The sequence below is a fragment of the Cyanidioschyzon merolae genome, chromosome 18 (genome assembly GCF_000091205.1).
Source record: "Cyanidioschyzon merolae strain 10D DNA, chromosome 18, complete genome".
Classification (NCBI taxonomy): Eukaryota; Rhodophyta; class Bangiophyceae; order Cyanidiales; family Cyanidiaceae; genus Cyanidioschyzon; species Cyanidioschyzon merolae.
The window spans coordinates 1,016,615-1,034,625 of record NC_010144.1 but is presented as its reverse complement, the minus strand read 5'-3'; the positions used below and the strand labels follow the sequence as shown (position 1 = coordinate 1,034,625).

At 55.8% G+C, this 18,011-nt stretch overlaps 6 protein-coding genes across 6 annotated transcripts, besides 3 other annotated features; 3 read left to right on the top strand and 3 right to left on the bottom strand.

Annotated features, from left to right (window-relative positions):
- Positions 1–206: 206 nt before the first annotated feature.
- CYME_CMR421C (probable 4-nitrophenyl phosphatase) lies at positions 207–1,349 on the top strand (the record flags this gene model as incomplete). The annotated part of the gene is made up of 1 exon (XM_005538582.1): positions 207–1,349. The coding sequence occupies one exon, from the start codon at positions 207–209 to the stop codon at positions 1,347–1,349; it is 1,143 nt and encodes a 380-aa protein (XP_005538639.1).
- Positions 1,350–2,550: 1,201 nt separating this feature from the next.
- CYME_CMR420C (threonine ammonia-lyase) lies at positions 2,551–4,368 on the bottom strand (the record flags this gene model as incomplete). The annotated part of the gene is made up of 1 exon (XM_005538581.1): positions 2,551–4,368. One exon carries the CDS (start codon positions 4,366–4,368, stop codon positions 2,551–2,553), a length of 1,818 nt encoding a protein of 605 aa, XP_005538638.1.
- Positions 4,369–4,524: 156 nt separating this feature from the next.
- Positions 4,525–6,633: a sequence feature (possible transcribed region).
- On the bottom strand, positions 5,594–7,657 carry CYME_CMR418C (hypothetical protein; the record flags this gene model as incomplete). Its single annotated transcript, XM_005538580.1, has 1 exon — positions 5,594–7,657. The coding sequence occupies one exon, from the start codon at positions 7,655–7,657 to the stop codon at positions 5,594–5,596; it is 2,064 nt and encodes a 687-aa protein (XP_005538637.1).
- A 1,489-nt stretch (positions 7,658–9,146) lies between these two features.
- On the bottom strand, positions 9,147–9,803 carry CYME_CMR417C (hypothetical protein; the record flags this gene model as incomplete). The annotated part of the gene is made up of 1 exon (XM_005538579.1): positions 9,147–9,803. One exon carries the CDS (start codon positions 9,801–9,803, stop codon positions 9,147–9,149), a length of 657 nt encoding a protein of 218 aa, XP_005538636.1.
- Positions 9,804–10,894: 1,091 nt separating this feature from the next.
- Positions 10,895–12,695: a sequence feature (possible transcribed region).
- Positions 12,324–15,812, top strand: CYME_CMR415C (similar to BTB domain and Ankaryin repeat containing protein.; the record flags this gene model as incomplete). Its single annotated transcript, XM_005538578.1, has 1 exon — positions 12,324–15,812. One exon carries the CDS (start codon positions 12,324–12,326, stop codon positions 15,810–15,812), a length of 3,489 nt encoding a protein of 1,162 aa, XP_005538635.1.
- A 97-nt stretch (positions 15,813–15,909) lies between these two features.
- Positions 15,910–17,007: a sequence feature (possible transcribed region).
- Positions 17,008–17,206: 199 nt separating this feature from the next.
- CYME_CMR413C (hypothetical protein, conserved) lies at positions 17,207–17,848 on the top strand (the record flags this gene model as incomplete). The annotated part of the gene is made up of 1 exon (XM_005538577.1): positions 17,207–17,848. The coding sequence occupies one exon, from the start codon at positions 17,207–17,209 to the stop codon at positions 17,846–17,848; it is 642 nt and encodes a 213-aa protein (XP_005538634.1).
- Positions 17,849–18,011: the final 163 nt, after the last annotated feature.

The following is an 18,011-nucleotide window of genomic DNA, read 5'->3' as shown; positions in this document are numbered from 1 at the left end:
CAACAGCGCTGCCGCATAGACCGCAGAGCAGCCTTCGATGCGCATGATGCGCTTCTCTTCCGTCATTGTGGCACCAGAGCGTTGTCGTTGAGGTCGTCGTCTGCCACATCGCGGCAAGTAATTGGCCTTCTCATACGAAAGGACTTTGGTCGCTGCCACGTGCTTGCACAGTTCAGCCGCCTGTCTCGCATTTCAACGGTTCTGTTATGTCACAAGGAAGCGCTTTCGTCCAGAGTGTGCAGTGCGCACTCCGCAGTAAATTCACGGTGTTGCACACTTCTGCGACACATAGCGCCTATCCTAGGCACCTCAGTGACGCAAATTCGTGCCGAACTAGTCAAAACAAGTCTTTTGCCCTGAAAGCGCGGCGCCGTCCGCTATCTATCGCGTACGTCAACGCGCAGCTGACCATGAGCACAACGACAGGCAGCGCACAACCAACGACAGTCGCAGAAAACGGCACAGCGGTTTTTCGAAAGCTCCAGGATCCGGAGCAGGAGCTCCTGAACTCGACCTCAGTATTTCTCTTTGACTGTGATGGTGTTATTTGGCTTGGCGATAAGCTGATCGCAGGAGTGCCGGAAACCCTCGACTACTTGCGCAGCATTGGCAAGCGCTGCTTCTTCGTAACGAACAACTCCACCAAATCCCGGGCAGGCTATGTGAAGAAGTTTACCTCCTTGGGGCTTAAAATTAGTCCCGAAGAGATTTTCTCGTCATCCTTTGCTGCAGCGGCATACTTGGAATCGAAAAACTTCAAGGCCACCGGCAAGAAGGTGTATATCATCGGCGAAGTCGGGATTGAGGAGGAACTTGATTTACTGGGGATTCCACATATCGGAGGTCCTGCCGACAAGGACAAGCAGCCGCGTATGGGCCCCGGCGATAAACTCGAGGTTGACCCCATGGTCGGCGCCGTCGTGGTCGGGTTCGATCGCTACTTTAACTATTACAAAGCGCAGTACGCCAATGTATGCATTCGAGAGCTCAAAGCTGAATTTATAGCGACGAACACGGACGCTGTGACGCATCTCACAGATGCACAGGAGTGGGCAGGAAACGGCACCATGGTTGGCGCTATCCGTGGCTGCACGCAGGTGGAGCCGACCGTCGTCGGCAAACCGAGCCCACTTATGATTGACTATCTGGCAAACAAATTCCACATTCCAAAAAGTGAGATTTGCGTTGTTGGCGATCGCCTTGATACGGATGTGCTGTTCGGGAAGCGCAACGGTACCAGAGCAGTTCTGTGTTTGAGTGGTGTCACCACGAAGGAACGTCTCTTCAGCCAGGATGAGGTCATCCCAGACTTTTACTGTGAGAGTATCGCGGATTTCAGGCCGAGATAGAGTGTTTCAGACTAGGATGGATGCGAATCAGTGCGCACCTTGGCAGTAAACTCGAGTATGGACGCAAAGCGTGTTGCCTCTGTTTCTGGAGGTGCACAACGCATCCTCCGTCTGTTTATGGTATGCATCGACATCAGCGGGAATTCCGAGCTGACGGCTTCCGTGGTATAGCAAGGCCGCTCTGCATGCGTGCTGCATCCCGGACTGACGCAACAGGCACGATGGTGGACGCTTCTCAGAGACTCGACGCGCGAAGGAACGTGGAAAATGATCCGTCTCTCTGAAGATCATAGTGGATAGCGGAGCCAGCAGGTGGCTGGAACGATGGAAGCCTTCCCGATCGCCGATGGCAAGCGCACAATCAGACATCTCCGGTCTATGGTAGCAATCTCTAAAACAAAGAATCGGGACGATACGAATTCTGTCACCGACTGTGGACTGCGTTTACCTGACTCTGGTTCTATGAGGTACTTTATCGCTCGCGTCTCGCGTGCACGCGTGGAAAAGTCTACCACGAACGCGATGTTGAGCATCCACGGGACAGCGTTGCATCTGGATCATTAGCTGGGTCATGTGGATGCGTTTCTCGCAAAAGCGACTTGCTGGTGGATCCGCTGATCTAGCTCGCGTCAGCGATACGATATGGATGCGTCTTCGGCAAATTCTGGAGCGTTGCCCGTCGTCCAACGTGAACAAAGTCGCGTCTTTTTTGCAGTGGCAATGCTTCCACAAAAGTGGTTTAAAAAGCGCTTCCATTCTCATGACAGGCGAGGAGTACAGCGAACCTAGAGCAAACGCCAGCGAGAAACTGGCGAAGCAGTGCTGCGTCCAGATAGCGACCATGGCGGCGTATTTGGGCGCGGGAGCAAGCGCTGGCTTGAGGCTCTCTACCCCAAGGAATTGCGGTCTCCATTGGGCCTCTGCGCCGAATAGCGAGCCTCATCTGGATCCCGTGGAACCCAGAAGCGTCGCTGGGGCGGCACTGAAGTTCATTCCCTGGTCGCCGGCACCAGGTGCGCAAGCAGTGGAGCCCAACTGCCTTCTTCGATCGGATCGTGCGAAAACAAGGCCCGACGTCTCGTGCATCATATTCGGATCAGAGGACTCCACGGTATCGGCGGATTCTCATCGTGTCGAGACATGTGCACTAACAGAGATTCTGATGTGTCTGCTTCGGGACAAACAATTGTTCGTGTGCTCCTCAAGATTCGTTCTTCGGTAACGGACGCAGAAACATCCGGTAGGCGATATTCTGGGTCTCGTCCACGTACGCGTAGCCAAGGCGCTCCACAAACTCTAAGAAGGTGGAACGCTCCAATGGCGGCACCTGCAAGCCGACAAGCACCCGACCAACATCGCTACCGTGATTCCGATAATGAAACAGGGTAATATTCCAGCCACGAAGACCATTCAGGAATCGTGCTAGCGCCCCTGGGCGCTCCGGGAACTCAAAGCGGTAGACAATCTCGTGCGCTGGGGCGAAATGTGGTCCACCCATGCCCCCAACGCAGTGGCGCAAGTGCAACTTCGCCATCTCATTGTCGGTGAGATCTGTAGCCGCAAAACCTTGGGCGGCAAGCTTTGATATTGCTGCTGCAGCACCGCGTCGATCCGAGACCGAGAGTCCCACAAACACATGCGCAACTTCCGGTGATGCGTAGCGGTAGTTGAACTCGGTGATATTGGCACCCGGCCCGAGTGCGTTCATCATCGCCCGAAAGGCACCCGGCCGTTCCGGGATACGAACCGCTAGTACCGCCTCACGGTGCTCGCCGATCTCTGCTCGCTCACTGACGTGTCGAAGTCGATCGAAGTTGGTGTTCGCACCGCTCGCAATGGCAATGAGGGTACCACTGCTACTGCTATTGCTATTGCTGCTACTGCTACTACTAGTGCTAGTGCTAGTGTCCATGTTCCGCTGCGCGTAGCGCTTCAAGCCGGCAATAGCGAGTGCCCCAGCCGGCTCCAGGATCGAGCGTGTGTCCTCGAACATGTCCTTAATGGCTGCGCAGATTTCGTCGTTCTCGACGCGGATGACCTCATCGACGAGGTCTCGACACAGGCGAAACGTCTCGGTGCCGACCTCTTTCACTGCAACCCCATCAGCGAATACCCCGACCTGCGCCAAACGGACCCGTTGACTAGCCTGCAGGCTCTGGTACATGGCATCGGCATCGAACGGCTCGACACCGATAATCCGTATCTCGGGACGAAGGCGCTTCACAACCACAGCAATGCCAGCGATGAGACCGCCCCCACCAACTGGCACAAAAATTGCCTCAATGGGTCCAGGATGCTTGCGAAGTATCTCCAGAGCGATCGTTCCCTGACCCGCAATGATATCGGGATGGTCGAACGGGGGCACGAAAAGCGCCCCACGCTCCGCTGCCAGCGCCAGTGCATGTGCCTGTGCGTCATCGAACGTGTCGCCGTGGAGCACGGCTTCAGCGCCTCGTTGATGAACCGCATTCACTTTGATCGACGGTGTGGTGCAAGGCATCACGATGGTGGCACGCAACCCGAGCAGCTGCGCACTCAGTGCAACGCCCTGCGCGTGGTTACCAGCGGAGGCTGCAACGACTCCGCCTTCGTACTGGCTCATGTCTGTGAGTGCGATCATATTGTAGGCGCCACGGATCTTGAAACTGAAAACTGGCTGGAGATCCTCGCGTTTGAGCAGGACTCGTCGACCAAGGCGACGCGACAGCAGCGGAGCGTTGTCAAGCGGTGTCTCAACGGCCGCTTCGTAAACGCGGGCGTTAAGGACGCGCTCCAGGTAATCGTTCTTGAACGGTGAGCTGGTGATGTAGCAGTAAACTGGAGCATCACCATTACTCGCCACTGTCAGTTTCGCAGCAGTCTCTGTACGATCCTGCGTGGCACGTAGCGCTGGGAGTGCTCGGGAAGCGCACACCGGGCGGCACCTTTTCGATCGTCCCCGAGGGCAGTCCCTGGTGTGCCAGCTCGTTGAGCCGACGCCCTGTATACAATGACGAAAACAGTGTGCTGTTATGAACATTGGTAACCGTCAGACAGGCATTGGTGCAGCAGACAAGTAACGTCAGCGTTGTAGCTCCTATCACGAACGTCTACGGAACCTTGACGGGAGCCGTACGCAGAACGGCTTGCAAGGCGCCCGCTGCGTCGAGTTGCTTATCGATTGGTGAGGGTTGTCAGCGGCGAAGGCAGCATTGCCTGGGTATTCTAGAAGCAGGAGCAGCGGTATCCAGTGCTTAGGACAGGCAGCGACGATACCAGTGCCGCTACTGCTACTACACTGTCTACGGGGAAGCGCTTGGACTGGAAGGGTGCTCAGAGTCTGTCAAAGTATCGTGACGTGGAACAGGTTGCGCTGGTGACGGCGGCGACGTTTAAGAAAGCGCCTGCGTGCTTGTATGCCGCTTGAAGCGCAATGAGGTACCAATCGTCGATTGATCCGGATAGGCGACGCTATGTTGCTTCCTCTGGTCAACATGTTAACGAAACTTGGTGAATAACGTATTGAATCCAGAGTCGACTGCAGCGTACCCATAACGCAGTGTCGACATCAGGTGCAACTGTTCAGCCAGAGCGCAAACCCAGTGCCCTTGTCCATCTTGGTACACCAGGTTATCAGAGCACCACCATGGTGTGACTCCACTTCTACGCTATCGCACCTGCGCAATATGCCGTCCAGCTTCCCGTCACGTACCCACTCGATCGAGTCTACTAGTCTTGCCCCGCACTGACTCTGCTCACGAATTCAACTGGGGTTGCTCCGGGCCTTGTAAGACACGCGCTCGACAGGCGAACACTGGGCCATGGAAAGTGCCAGTCTCTCGCAGTTTCAGCGTCATTCCCCGCATTCAACGATGCAAGCAGAGGCCTAGCATACCGCGTAGACGCGCTTGCCGTGGCGTCTGTCGCTGCATCAAACGCTTGTCCATGAGGCACCTGCATTCGCCATCGCCAGGAAGCAGCTTGCGTCGGTATCCATAAAACTTCAGAGAGGTGCTGCGTATCGTCGATGTTTCTGCAACGCTACATCCATGCTTGTTTACAGGCCAGCGAATGGTACGCAGCCAGCTGCCTTGATGTCAAAAAGTGATCTGGTGCGGCTGCTTGTCGGGTGCTCCAGTCTAGACGTCGCTGGCAGGTACGTGCGCTCGTTTGGGACCTGCTCTCCATCCAAGAGAGCACTGAGCACTGCCTGCGAAGTATCCATGCATGTTCGAATGAGCTCTACGCAATCCATACGATACGCGTCAGGCTGCAGATGTTCCATTTCGTAGCTGCTGCTCGATATCGACAGCAACAGTGGTATCCGCGAACGCACAGTACCTGCGATGGTGACCTGCGGCTGCGGTCGAGTCGAGGCTACGCTCGATCTCGCTCTGAGCCATGAAACGCGGTGTCCCGCAGAACATACAGGAAAAAAGCAGTCGCTCCTGCCGCGTTTGGCATACCCAACCATGACTGGCTAGCTTGCGAAATGCAACACGCTCAGTAACAGAGGCATTTGGAGACGCGGAGCGTTCCAGTGCGTCGCGCAAGTAGCGGACTGCGTCAGCGAGGTGCAGTGCCCAGCATGCTTCCGTCCGACTTGTGGACGAGTCCGCACGAAACGACGCAAAAGTCGTCGGAGAGCGCTCGCTGAGCCAGCGACACCCAGGCTGGTGTCTGCATCCCTGTGCACTGGATTCCGACTCGTTCACGAGTTCACTGACAGCTGATGTGGCCCCGCAGCGCCCACAGTGCAACGCCCCAGACAAGAGATACGTCCATCCGCCAAGTGCGAGCTCAATAACAAGCGGATATCCCGTGCCCTGTGCCCCTTTCTCTTCTAAGCGCATCTGCTTGAAGCAGCTTGGTCGAAACGAGCATAAGCGCGCGCAGAAACCAAGAAAGTCGGCAGGATCTGCATACGCGGATGCCTCCACTGCACGCCTCTCTACCGACGTGATCATCAGGTCATTGTTGGAAAGCGCTTTCGCAGGATCCGATGTCAGCGGTGCGGGCGAGTCGACGGGTCCCAGACTAGACCTCAGCTTGGAGAGCTGCGGCTCCACGGCTGCGATGCGCCGGCACAGACGCTGGTGCACAGTCTGGAGCTCGCGCTCTGTCCGGGTGCAAGTCTCGCGTGCTTCCTCTAGGAGCTGAAGGAGACGCTCTTGCGCTGCGTCCTGCAGCTCGAGCGTCTTGCGTGAGGCATCGATGAGCTGCTCCAAGCGCACAACCCGAGGAGCAGTAGCCGTCTCGTCATCGTCGAGCGCTTTTTCTCGATGCTGCTCCAAAACAGGTACTGTGTCTGCCTGGAATCTAGTCCACAGCTCAGTAAAGCTACTCGAGTACTGAACGCCAGTTGAACGCTCAGTATACGATGCCACTGGCGCCTTGTTGGCCGCAGCAAACGCCACCTGCTCGATCAGGGCCAGCAGCTTGTCTGCAGTCGCTGCATTGCGCAACTGCAACACACACATCACTGGGCCCTGCCCGCTGACTGGACACAGAAACCGGATACTTCGTTCGCGAACTTTTTCCCATCGCGCAGTACGTGCCGTTTCGTGCTCCAGTCTGAGGTAAAGCACTGGGCGCAGGCCGCTGTCCATGCGCAGAAACGTCTCTGTGTTGCCCGATGACTCGCTGCACCTGCGTAGGCGTAGAATGCGCACTGGACCGCGACCGGCATCTACCCAGTGGCCATCCAGGAACTTTTTCAGGATGGCGAGCGGTGTCTCGAATAGGAGCTCTGTGTCGACAGTGGATGCAGCGTCGCTGTCGCCGTTGCATTCGTCCCCGGGGTCTTGGGGTGCAGCGCCCGTTGTCATAGCTGTAGTCGCACAAGCGTCGCGCTCGTCATAGTCACCACCAGGGCGTCGCTCCAGGGGTTCTCGTGCGTGATCCGCGTTCGACACTAACGTGCTATTCCTGTCCAGTTCTGTGTCCGTATGACCTGGCGTACTCGATTTCTCAACATCGTCGGGGCTCTCTGACCCGAGATGTTCACTATTTGTCTTGTGAGCAGTTGCTGATGCTTCATCTTTGCCTTGAGGTAGCGCTGGTGACCAGTCCAGCTCCGAGGCGCGAGCCCTTTTGCTCTGACGATCACCCTCGTATTCCATCAGCGCTGGTGCAGTGCACATAGCCGTCTCGGCAGTTGGCAGTGCGCTGTCGGCCGCAACTGATGCCTCGTCGCCTTGGTGCTGCTTTACGTGCAGCGGCTGCTCAATGAGGTACTCGTGGGGGCTCCAGGACCCTTCCCGGCTAGTGTCAGCGCCTTGCGAGTCCCGCAGCTCGGTGTCTGCTGGAGTCGCCGGCTCTTCCGCCATGAACGATCAAGCTTAGCCGCAAGCGTGTCTGTTCGCTCCTTGAACCGTATCACGCTATTTCCAGAAAGCACTCAAGACGCTGGACTGCATAGCGCACCTGTGTCACTCATAGAGCGAAACTGCAAAAGCACTACATCGTGCAGCGACTGTCGGTCAAGCGTTGATTCCGATCGCAGCGCCCTTGACCCGCTGGACTAGTCATCCGAATCAACGGCGCACTGTTGGATTGACAGGGCACGCGGGTCGTGCCTGATTCCTAAAGTGCAGTGTCTTTGACACGAGTCGTCAGTGTGTGTTCAGAACGTTTGACTGACGCTTTCTTCGAGATGATCGCTCGACTGGTTTGCGTTGCTGCTCAACGGGTACTGACTCACTCCATAAGGCGTTGGTGTTGTTCGCAGCACGAAGCGTCTCTACAGACACCACGAGATCATGCAGTATACAGCGTTTCGCCTGGAGGACTCGAACAGTGCAACCGACACACGATACCCTATGCGTTCCGTTTACGTGTTCGAAGAGGTTACGTCTGAATGGATCGATGAAACCGTACCCGAGCTCATGGACGATGCACGCTGGTCGGCTTCCGAAGAGCAGCTCGCTATGGCGATTGCGCAGCGCATCCAGCGTTGCCACGACACAAACGTCATGGTAGAGAGCGTGCACTGGTACGAGTCCGAAGTCGAAGAATGGACGGCGTCGCGTCCATCCTGCGTAGCTGGCATCTGGCGTACATTAAAAATGCGCCCAAAGGGTCGCAAATAAAGCACCAGGTTGGGCACTGGAGCAAGCACATGCTCCGGGCAGTTTTGTGCAGCCGCCACTCGGAGCGAACGTATCGCCCGTACCTGCGGTACTGCACGATCGATCGCCGCAGCCACGATTGCCGCGGAGCATCTTTCCCATATGTTACATACATTGTAAATCAAGAGTAGCACTCTGATGCAAGGATATCTACGAGCAGTCATCTTTTCCAGTTGTTTGTGAATCAGGTTCGCATTGGAGACACATAAACGTCAAATTTGAGCCTAATGGTCGCCCAATGGATCCCAGCACCTGTTACCAGGTAATCCACCTGACACTTACTCCTCAGTAGGCTATCATGGTCATTACAAGCGAACGCAGCGCAAATATTGCATACAAGCGGCAGCCCTGCGACTCGCTGCTTTCACAGGCGATAGGCTGCATTGCCCGGCGGCACACAGCGACGAATCGCCTTGCGCAGGCGCTCGCGCTGCCCCTGTAGTCCGGACAAGCCGCTGGCTGCCTTGTGCCCGCTACTGGGCTCCAGCGTGGCTTGCTGCACAGTACACCAGCGCACATCGTACCGTTAGATGCTCTCGGATGCTCGAAGCGAGCGCTTATCCAATAGTGCGATCAGTGCATTCCCGTCGTAAGCGTGCGCTCCAGGACGGCTCCTCGATGGATGTCGGTACCGGTGCTGGCAGCGTCATCGATTCGCAGCGCAACTGCGGCGTTCAGTGCCAGATCGTCATATTTCTGGGTCGAATCGGTCGAGTTTCTTCTTGACCTCGCCCTCGAAAACGTCCTGGCGCGATCCAAATAGGCCCCTTTCCCGCAGAGACTCGAGAACGAGCTCGACTCGTTCATGATTCTCGCTCACGAATTCGTGCAGCACCTGCAGCTCATTGGTAATCGCTACCGTCTGCTCCTGCAGGCCCACGACATGGAAGAGAAAATGACGCATCGCCTCAAAAACAGCACCTTCCTTTTTCTGGAGCTGCTCAGTTAGTTTCTGTGCAAAGGCCTGCTCCTCCTCGTAAAGTGCTAGCTTTCGTAGGTCCGCTTCCATGGCGCCTTTCAACTTCTCGACCTGCTCGAGTGCGTACTCCTCGAGATGCACCATACTCTGAACAACGCTGTCGAGCTCCTGACTCATGTGCTGCAACAACTGCTGAACGTCGTCGGGGGTACCCGCCAACGACTGCGATCCGTCGAGCACCCGCGGCGACGGTGTCGAAGCGCTGAGCGGCCGCACGCGCCTCAACGCGGACACAGCACCGCGGTGCCAGTATCGACCACGCCAGAAACGCAGCCTAGTGCACTGTGGGCGCAGTGCGCCCCTGCTATTTGCAGGTAAGACCGCTCTTTCACCACAGTCGAACCAGTAAGCTCCAAAAACGAACATATTCTCAGAAAGGCCCACAGCGAGTCCGTACTTCAGACGAGGAATCTGTCTCGACGCCGCGCGCTGCCGGGAGATTCGCTGCAGATCTCAGCGCTGGTACTGGATCCTCAAGGATGTTGCCAGGCGCGCAACTGACAAGCCTTGGAGGCCTCTGTACTTCATTTTTAGAGTGTTTGCGTGATCTCGAGCGGTGCACCTAGCACATCATTGGCACACAGCGTGGCGCAAATGCAGCTGCTACTAGACTAGCGCTGGATCCGGGGCAGGTCCCGGCAGCAGCGGAGCAGATCATGCTCAAAGCTTGTGCACGCGTATGACGTTTCTGTGTAGTGCGTATGATGGCTAGTCTGGTGCGCACCAGCTCGACGGCGTCCAGTACATGATCGATGAGCGGTGTACAGCGCAACCTTTTTTGTCTTGTTGATACATGGGGAATGTCGGGATGGAGGAAGCGCGAGCGTGGCAACCCAGGTTCCATCCAGATCGACCTGAAATGTGCGCATCTTGCTAGCGTAGGCTCGCGTCAGCGTTCCAAAGAGTACCTCGGAAACGAGACATTGGGAGCTAGGGCGGCGGCAAGCTGCCGAGTCGGTCGCTCGTGGCAACGCTCATCGGTATCGGGGCACGTCGGCACCGCCTATGAGCTGAAGCCTGTCATGGTACTGGAAAGCTGTTCTGTCTCTCTTGGGCGGCAGTGGCAGCAGTGACGTATCTAGCGTCTTAGCAGGCAACCGGGATGTGCCTATTGCCCAGGAAGATCACAGGATCCAGCATTTTTTACTGAGAAAAACATTGCTTTGAATCCTGAGGTACGCAGATGCATACCTGGAATGATTGAGGACGCTTCTCTGGCTTTCGGCAGCACTCGAGTATCCATTGCATCCTGTCTAGATGCCTCGATCTTGCATCATGAACAATGTGGCTCCGCGTCAGCACGTTGACACTCTACACTGGTTTCAGATGAAAACCAACATAGAAATCGTCGCGCCGTTCCTGCCTCTCTATTTCTTCCGAACTTTTATCAAATGTACGGACTCGATGTTCGAATTGCTGCATTAAGGAATTACGAATGCATACGTAATTTTAGGATACCTTGTCGTCTTCGCGGAGTGGCTCTTCAACGATTGGCGACTGCAATTCTTGACGTTACCGTAGTCATGAGGATAAGCGACGTCCTCGAACGAAAATGCGCGTGAATGCATCGATACCATATTCGGATGCGTACGTCCAAACATCCAATCCACTCCTTTCCTTACGTAACGCATGCTTCAATCACGGATTCTTCAATTTTTCGATCCTCCTATGTCAGGGCAGCTCGTGGGCGCAGCAGTTCGCGCAGATGTCTTGACGAGGAGAAAAACTCGACGCCGTCCCTTGGCGGCTCTTCAAAAGCTCATCGGGAAACTTCTTGAAACTTGTAACGAAAAATATTCGATTCAATTCTAAAGAAATATCCTCCTCTCTTTCCGGACATCCACCAGACAGCATACGACATAAACACGATACCATTCACAGGTAATGCTTCCGGAAGTGTTCTTCTCTTCTGCTCGTGCGAAGACGAGTCTTGAACTCGGCCCTGTACTATCACTAGGATTGGTGTGAGTGTCACCGCGTTGCACGACGGCAGCGTATCCGGATCGAAAATACTGGACTTGTTCTCCAGTCTGGATTTTCCTTTCGATAGTTTTCCATCATGGAAGACAATGCGTTCCACAAATCCCTATTCGACGGAACAACGTGAGATCGCACACGAACCGGTCAGAGCAAGCGTTCCGCGTATCACCCAGAACAAGCCGGTGATCGTAGGATACGGCACCGGGTGCGGGAACGGAGGAGAGTATTCAGCAGGGCCTCCAGTACTTATAAAGTACATGCACCGGATGATGAAGCAAGCGTCAACGTGTCGCTCGACTGCTCTCGGAGGTGGACCTAAGGCAGCCATCTGAGAAAACTTGACCAAATCCAATGGACCTCTCTGGAAAAGGCGCGCGGATGCTCACCACAATGGAGATGAAAGTGGCAAGCGAAGCGTAGATCGCAAATTCCCTCTGTGTATGCTATGATTCGAAGACAACCGGATTCTATGAATTCGGGACTATAACGCCAGAATCAACATCCTTCGACGGCTGACAACGGATGTGAAGAGGCAGATGAGATCAGCGACGTTAAACTTCACTGATACGGGGAGGAAAATGCCGCATTTACAGAAACATTCTGCAAACGCTTATGGTGATGACATCGGAAAGAGACTCAAACTTTTCTGTTTTCACACCCGAGGTAACCAAATGGATGCATCCATTTTTTCTCGAAAATGGGTGAAGGAGTACTAGGTTTGCCCGCGTGATTCCCCGGTCTCTACCTGGTACCGAGAATTCGCGGCCACTTTCAACCGTTTGGACGCACCATCCGCCAGACTTGTTTGAACGACAGCGTTTGCCTCATAGCTACGGGTTGCCAAATACTGTATCGTTTGAGAATGGCATAGAGTTGGTCGGTAGCTGCTACGCTGAGGAGTCGTCCATGTCCGAACGCAGGGTATGCAGCGCTCTGCCGTGCACGCTCGCCAGTAAAGCAGCGTCAAACTGCGTGGAACGCCGACTAGCGCCGCTGGACACCGATGAAAGAGAAACCACGCTAACAGGGATAGTTTCTCAAAGAGATGAGTGTGGACGTACCCTGTTACACTGGATTGCAGGCTTCGAAAACGCGGACCTCGCCTTCGAAGGCGTGCAGCAGCTGCTCGCCGCGAACCGTTGCCCTAGCAACTTCTTGAGGGAGCGCGACTGGGAGAGCGGTTGGTCGGCAGCACACCGAGCAGTATACACTGGCAACTTGAGAGCGTTCATCGAGCTTATTTTGAAAGACCACGAGGTGCTCCTCAGCCGAGACCACGAAAACTTGTCACCCCTGGACCTGTACTACTTGCGCTACGTCGCGCCCCTCAACCGACCTCCGAGAGCGACTTGCTCGATTCGAGAGGTTTGGGCCTGGGGTGAAAACGCTGACTTCCAGCTGGGCCTACCGCACTCCACGCGGTCTGCGGATGCGAAACCAAGACGGCTTGGCAGAAATGGTGGCACTAGTTGGCCATCAGAGGGTCGCAAAGCTATGTCCGGCTCTGCCGCTTTTGATGCTGACGTCATTCAGATTGCTACCGCTGAACAACACACCATCTTTCTGACGCGCGACCGACGCGTATACGTGGCGGGCTTCGGAGCGAACGGCAGGCTAGGTCTCGGGCGTCCATACAGCAGGACGGGCTCGTCGAGCAGTGAGTCAGCATTCGGGACGAATCGATCCCCGTTTTCATGCCTGCAACCCGTGCGGCTATCACCTCCTGAATGGGAACTCAGACCCATTGTGTACGTTGCTGCTGGTGGCAAACAGTCCGCAGCCATCACCGCCTGCGGTATGCTCTGCGTCTGGGGTTCGGATCTGTGGTCACCAACCTTCGTGACCAGCCTCAAACACGACCCCATACGCATCGTTGACTTGAGTGAAACACATGCCTTGGCGCTTTCGCGGGAAAACATTGTCTATTGGGCGCCTGCAGATGCACCCTGCAAATACCGGGCTATCATGCACGGTGCACTGGGCGAGCGAAAGACACGCGCCATTGCCGCTGGTGACGGTTTCCGTTGTGCTGCGCTCATTCGTACTGATCACCATGACGAGGTGTTGGTCTGGATAGCGGGTAGCGCGGACCTGCGGCGGGTTCGTTTCCCGGGCCTCACAGCGTCGATGAGCGCGCACGTCGACGAACTGGATCACGCCCCAGGTGCAAGGCTGTCGCTGGCGAGTCGCGTACGCCCCCGAGGTGCTGTTCCTTGTCGTCGTTTCGCGCAAATATCGGCAGCTGGTAGTTTTGTATTGATACTGGGAGAGGCTGGCGATCCTTTTCTGCTGCGCCTGGACAGCGACACGTACGCTCGGCGGGATCGAGCGCCAGCTCCTGCTGCCGATCGACAGGATCACCCAGAGATGAAAGGGCTATGGGCGCAACCGCTGCAGACCAGTGGACGTATGTCCTATCGGTTTCAGCGCATCTGTTGTACTGCGACTGTTTGCTATGCGTTGGATGAAATGGGCTGTCTCTGGCAGTGGAGTACTGAAGATGCCTTTACCAAGCGTCGTCGTGGCAAACGGGTACCCTATCTGCGAGGTGCTATCGAAGTTGCCGCCTCTGCGCAGCATGCGTTTGCGATTGTCGAAGCCCGGTGGACGCAAGCGCAAACTTCAATGGCTGCCTGCTCGCTCGAGTGGGGTTCTTGTGATTTTCGAATGCAGCAGGCGGCGACAACGACAACGACAACGACTCCTCTGCCGTGCTCGTTATCTCATATGTGCGAGGAGGCGGTCCTTGCACGTCTGACATTTGACACAGTTTGGCATCTGCTGGAAGCGTCCGCGTACGCAAACACACCGTGCATTCGCGAATCCTGCTCGCGCTTTTTGCTGGGCAATTTGGATATCTTTTTGGCGTCCACGACGGAACGTGGACTTGACCTCGAGTTTTTTCCTATGGCACTTGCGTTTCTCGAGCAGGATCTGAAGCGGATGCTAGCCAACACCAATGAGCGATCTCGCATGCTGCAGCAAACGGAGCACTGGGGCACGGTTTCGCGGGCTGAGCAACAATCGCACCGGGCGGCTGCGATGCAATCCTTCCGTGAATTATGTGCTCGGTATGGTCTATCGGTATGCTCCTTAACGCGTTTCGAAAAGAGCGCTTCAACACGTGAAGATGTGATGCGCAGTGCGCGAGATTTTCCCTCACCGGGCCTGGGGGATCGCGCCTTGTCAGACGTAGCTCTCTTAAGGAACGGGCGTTCCCTCGTTATGCAGGAAACTCGCGAACATCTCGAAGAAGCCCCAGAGCGATCAAAAGCAGAAGCACAACCATTTTCGCGAACGCGCCCGGTACGATCGGGAAAGTCCGCGTCTACATCCAGCGAAACGACATCGCGCGAAACGCCCGCTGGACTGGTGCATGTAGCGGCGAACGATGCCGTAACCCACAATGACGGGCACGCTGGCTCCTATACAACTGTTCTTTTGCTCCCAGGAGACGCCGGCGCTCGCGTAATGGAAGACGCTTCTGAACACACCGGTGCGGGGCGCATGACGAGCGGCCGCTCCGCTCCCCAGCATATCGCACGACGTGAATCGTACATACGAACGAAAAGCGACCGGTCTTGGCACCAAGAAACATGTTGCGAGGCGGGTTCGTTTTTTTCCGGAAAGAGTCACTCAACTTCATCGGTCGAAGGCGCTTCAGTGGATCGCGCTTCACCGTCTAGCAGTGCGAAAGCCCGCTCAGCTGGCCAGAGCTTTCGAGAGCTCCTTCAGCAAGAGGCAGCGGACACGCAAAGAGCCACGCAGCTTGTCAGCATCGCGGGCACGCCCGAAAATCCCGCAACTTGCACACAACGAATCGCTAAGCACCCGGCTGGTGCCGGGCGACAGCAGAGGCGTGCTCCGCGCGACGCCGTGTTACCGGAGCAGCAGCAGCAGCAGCAGCAGCAGGCGGGTTCTTTGCCCTCGCTCTTGATTTCGGACACGTTGGCTGCAGCGTTGGGTTCAGCGGCATCCTCCATGCGTGCCCGCTCTTGGGGACAGGAGGCGGGATCAGGACCCTCTGTCTCACAGCCTTGTTCATTTCGCAAACTCTTAGAGGAAACCCAGAATGCAGATCGTTCTTGTGCATGCGCTGTGCGTCGAAACCAGCTATCACCGTTGTGGGATCGACGCTACGTTTCAGGTCAGGCAAGGGCCTCCATCAGTGAAATTGAGCATGAAGAGCTACAAAAGGCTGCAGAACAGGCAGAAGCGACCTGGCTTGCGGAGCAAATGGCGATTATTGAGGCTATGGAGGCAGCGCAAGGTCGAAACGGGCGACGTTCGCACAGCCGTCGCCAGCCGTCGATATCTAGACGCGCCTGTATGGAGCCCGTCACTTCGCAGCCACGTTGTACAGGGCGCACGACGCCACATTCGTCGTCAACATGAAATTGTAGACTGGTCTCTACCCCCAGCGGTGTAGCTCAGGATATGATTTGGTGGATGTCGTCACGTGCCGTGCCAATGAGAGATTTTTTATCTTTGCAATGAAGTGCTTCAATAACTTGTACACGCGACGACGAGTGCGCACACTTGACCCTGCACTAGATCCCATGTCCCAGACGCCTTGCGTCGTGGCGCTTCGGTGTCGAACATGTTCGCCTTGGTGCGAGCAAGCCGCCAAGTGCAGCCGATGACACAACATGCGCTGCGTGGTGCCCTGTACTCCAGCGCTACTGGTCAGCGGCTGCGATGCTCGTGGATGACCCGTCGACGCTGGCTCTGTCAAATGGATGCTGTTCGAGGCTCATGACGCGAACTGCATCGGAAAACCAGATGTGCCCGAAATGATTTTGATAGACGCTGCTACTGTACCTTGTTCGCTTCCTTGCATTCTTGTGATTTCAAGGGTATTCGCACTGATCATGAAAAGAACTCGGTGCAGCAGCAGCAGTTACGGGTGCTCCAGCTGTTGCTGATGCACGAACACAACAAATTTTGCGTCAGCGCCCGATGGGTGCACGACTTGCTGCGTCCATCGCTTGCCACTGAAGAGCACTCCACTTGTCTAGCTTCCGTGTGATGGCCACGAGTATGCACAGCGCGTTTCTGGACCCGGAGGAATCGAGCGCGCTGCGCATGCGATGCATGATACAGCCGAGGCGTACCACAGATGATATCGATGCTTCGTGGAAGCGTCACCATTTGCCGTTGCCACATAGGCTCAGCGTTCGAAAGAGCGGACGAATCGTGCGATATCGCGATCGTATTCGATGGTTTACTGTTCAATGGAAAAATGCTTCCCACGGACAGAACCCTTGTTGTCGGTAACGCTGCACGTCATCCCTTGAAGCGACGATACTTCGGGGCGATAAAGCACGCGCATATCGCCGCTGTCGAATAGCGTATCGTAGAGGCTGGCCCCGCGGTGATACCAATTTCATGGACAGGGTGTCATCTTTGCGTTACGAGCATCTAAAAAATTGCGTCTGGTGTGAGCGTTCACCCTTGATGGTGCTTCGCACACCTTTGAAACGTCTATAGGCGCGACATTGCCAGCACATCCTTCGGGTATCCAGCGTTGTTGCTGTGCAGCTCCAAAGAAAGCATCCGCGGGGTGCACTGGCTGCCGCCTACACCCAGTACACAGCGGCTGCTGTGTAGCGGCAGGCGTGCTGACAGGCAACGCGATGCGTGAGAAGCGCGCCTCGTAAATCGTCCATTTTATTCCGTATAATACAAGCTTGTATATAAATGGTGCAGCACAGGAAGATCCGACGCCTGGCACCGACACCCATCCGTTTCGACGGTTGCTGTCGATATCCGGTGGGCACGCTTGCCGCATGTCTGCCCCCGAGGAAGCAGAAAAACCCTCGAGGACTGGTTCCGGAGAAGGGCATGTACAGCGTTCTGTACACTATGGCGCGCTGGTGGCGACACTCGTCTTTCGTATAGGGGCGGTGGTGTCTTTTCTTCTTTTGGGCGTGTTCACGAACTCCTTCGTTGTCCAGACGGTAGTGACGCTCCTCCTACTTGCGCTGGACTTTTGGACGGTCAAAAACTTTTCAGGAAGGAGGCTGGTGGGTCTTCGGTGGTGGAACCACGTTCAGCTCGACGGCAGCAACACGCTGAGATTTGAGTTTCGACCCGAGAGCGAGTTGGTGTCGACCGCGTTCGAGCGCCAGGTGTTCTGGTGGTCCCTGTATCTTGCACCAGCGTGCTGGGCGCTTCTTGGTGTCGTATGTATGCTGAAGTTTGAACTCAACTGGCTTCTCGTCGTTTTTATTGCTTTCATACTCCAGGCTAGTCAACTTTCTGCATACTGGCAGTGCGCTCGCGTTGCAAGTCGAGGGACCGCGTGGAGTGCAGCGGATAGTCTCGGCGCCGCCGCCTATCTAACAAGACAGTTCGAGCGCCTCGGCTCGATGTTTAAACAGACAGCAAGAGGAGATCAGGCGCCGGCAAATACCAACGGGAGAGTTTGAAAAGATGTTCGCCAAGCTTAGCGCTCAGTGTCGGATACTCAGAGGTGCTGCGACCGAAGCTGGATACGAAGCTGCAGTGCGTCCGGGGCGGCTGTTTCCAGAGCCTTCCCGTGCTCGTTTACAAGCTACGTTCGGATGGCTATATTCGCTTTTGATGCATTCG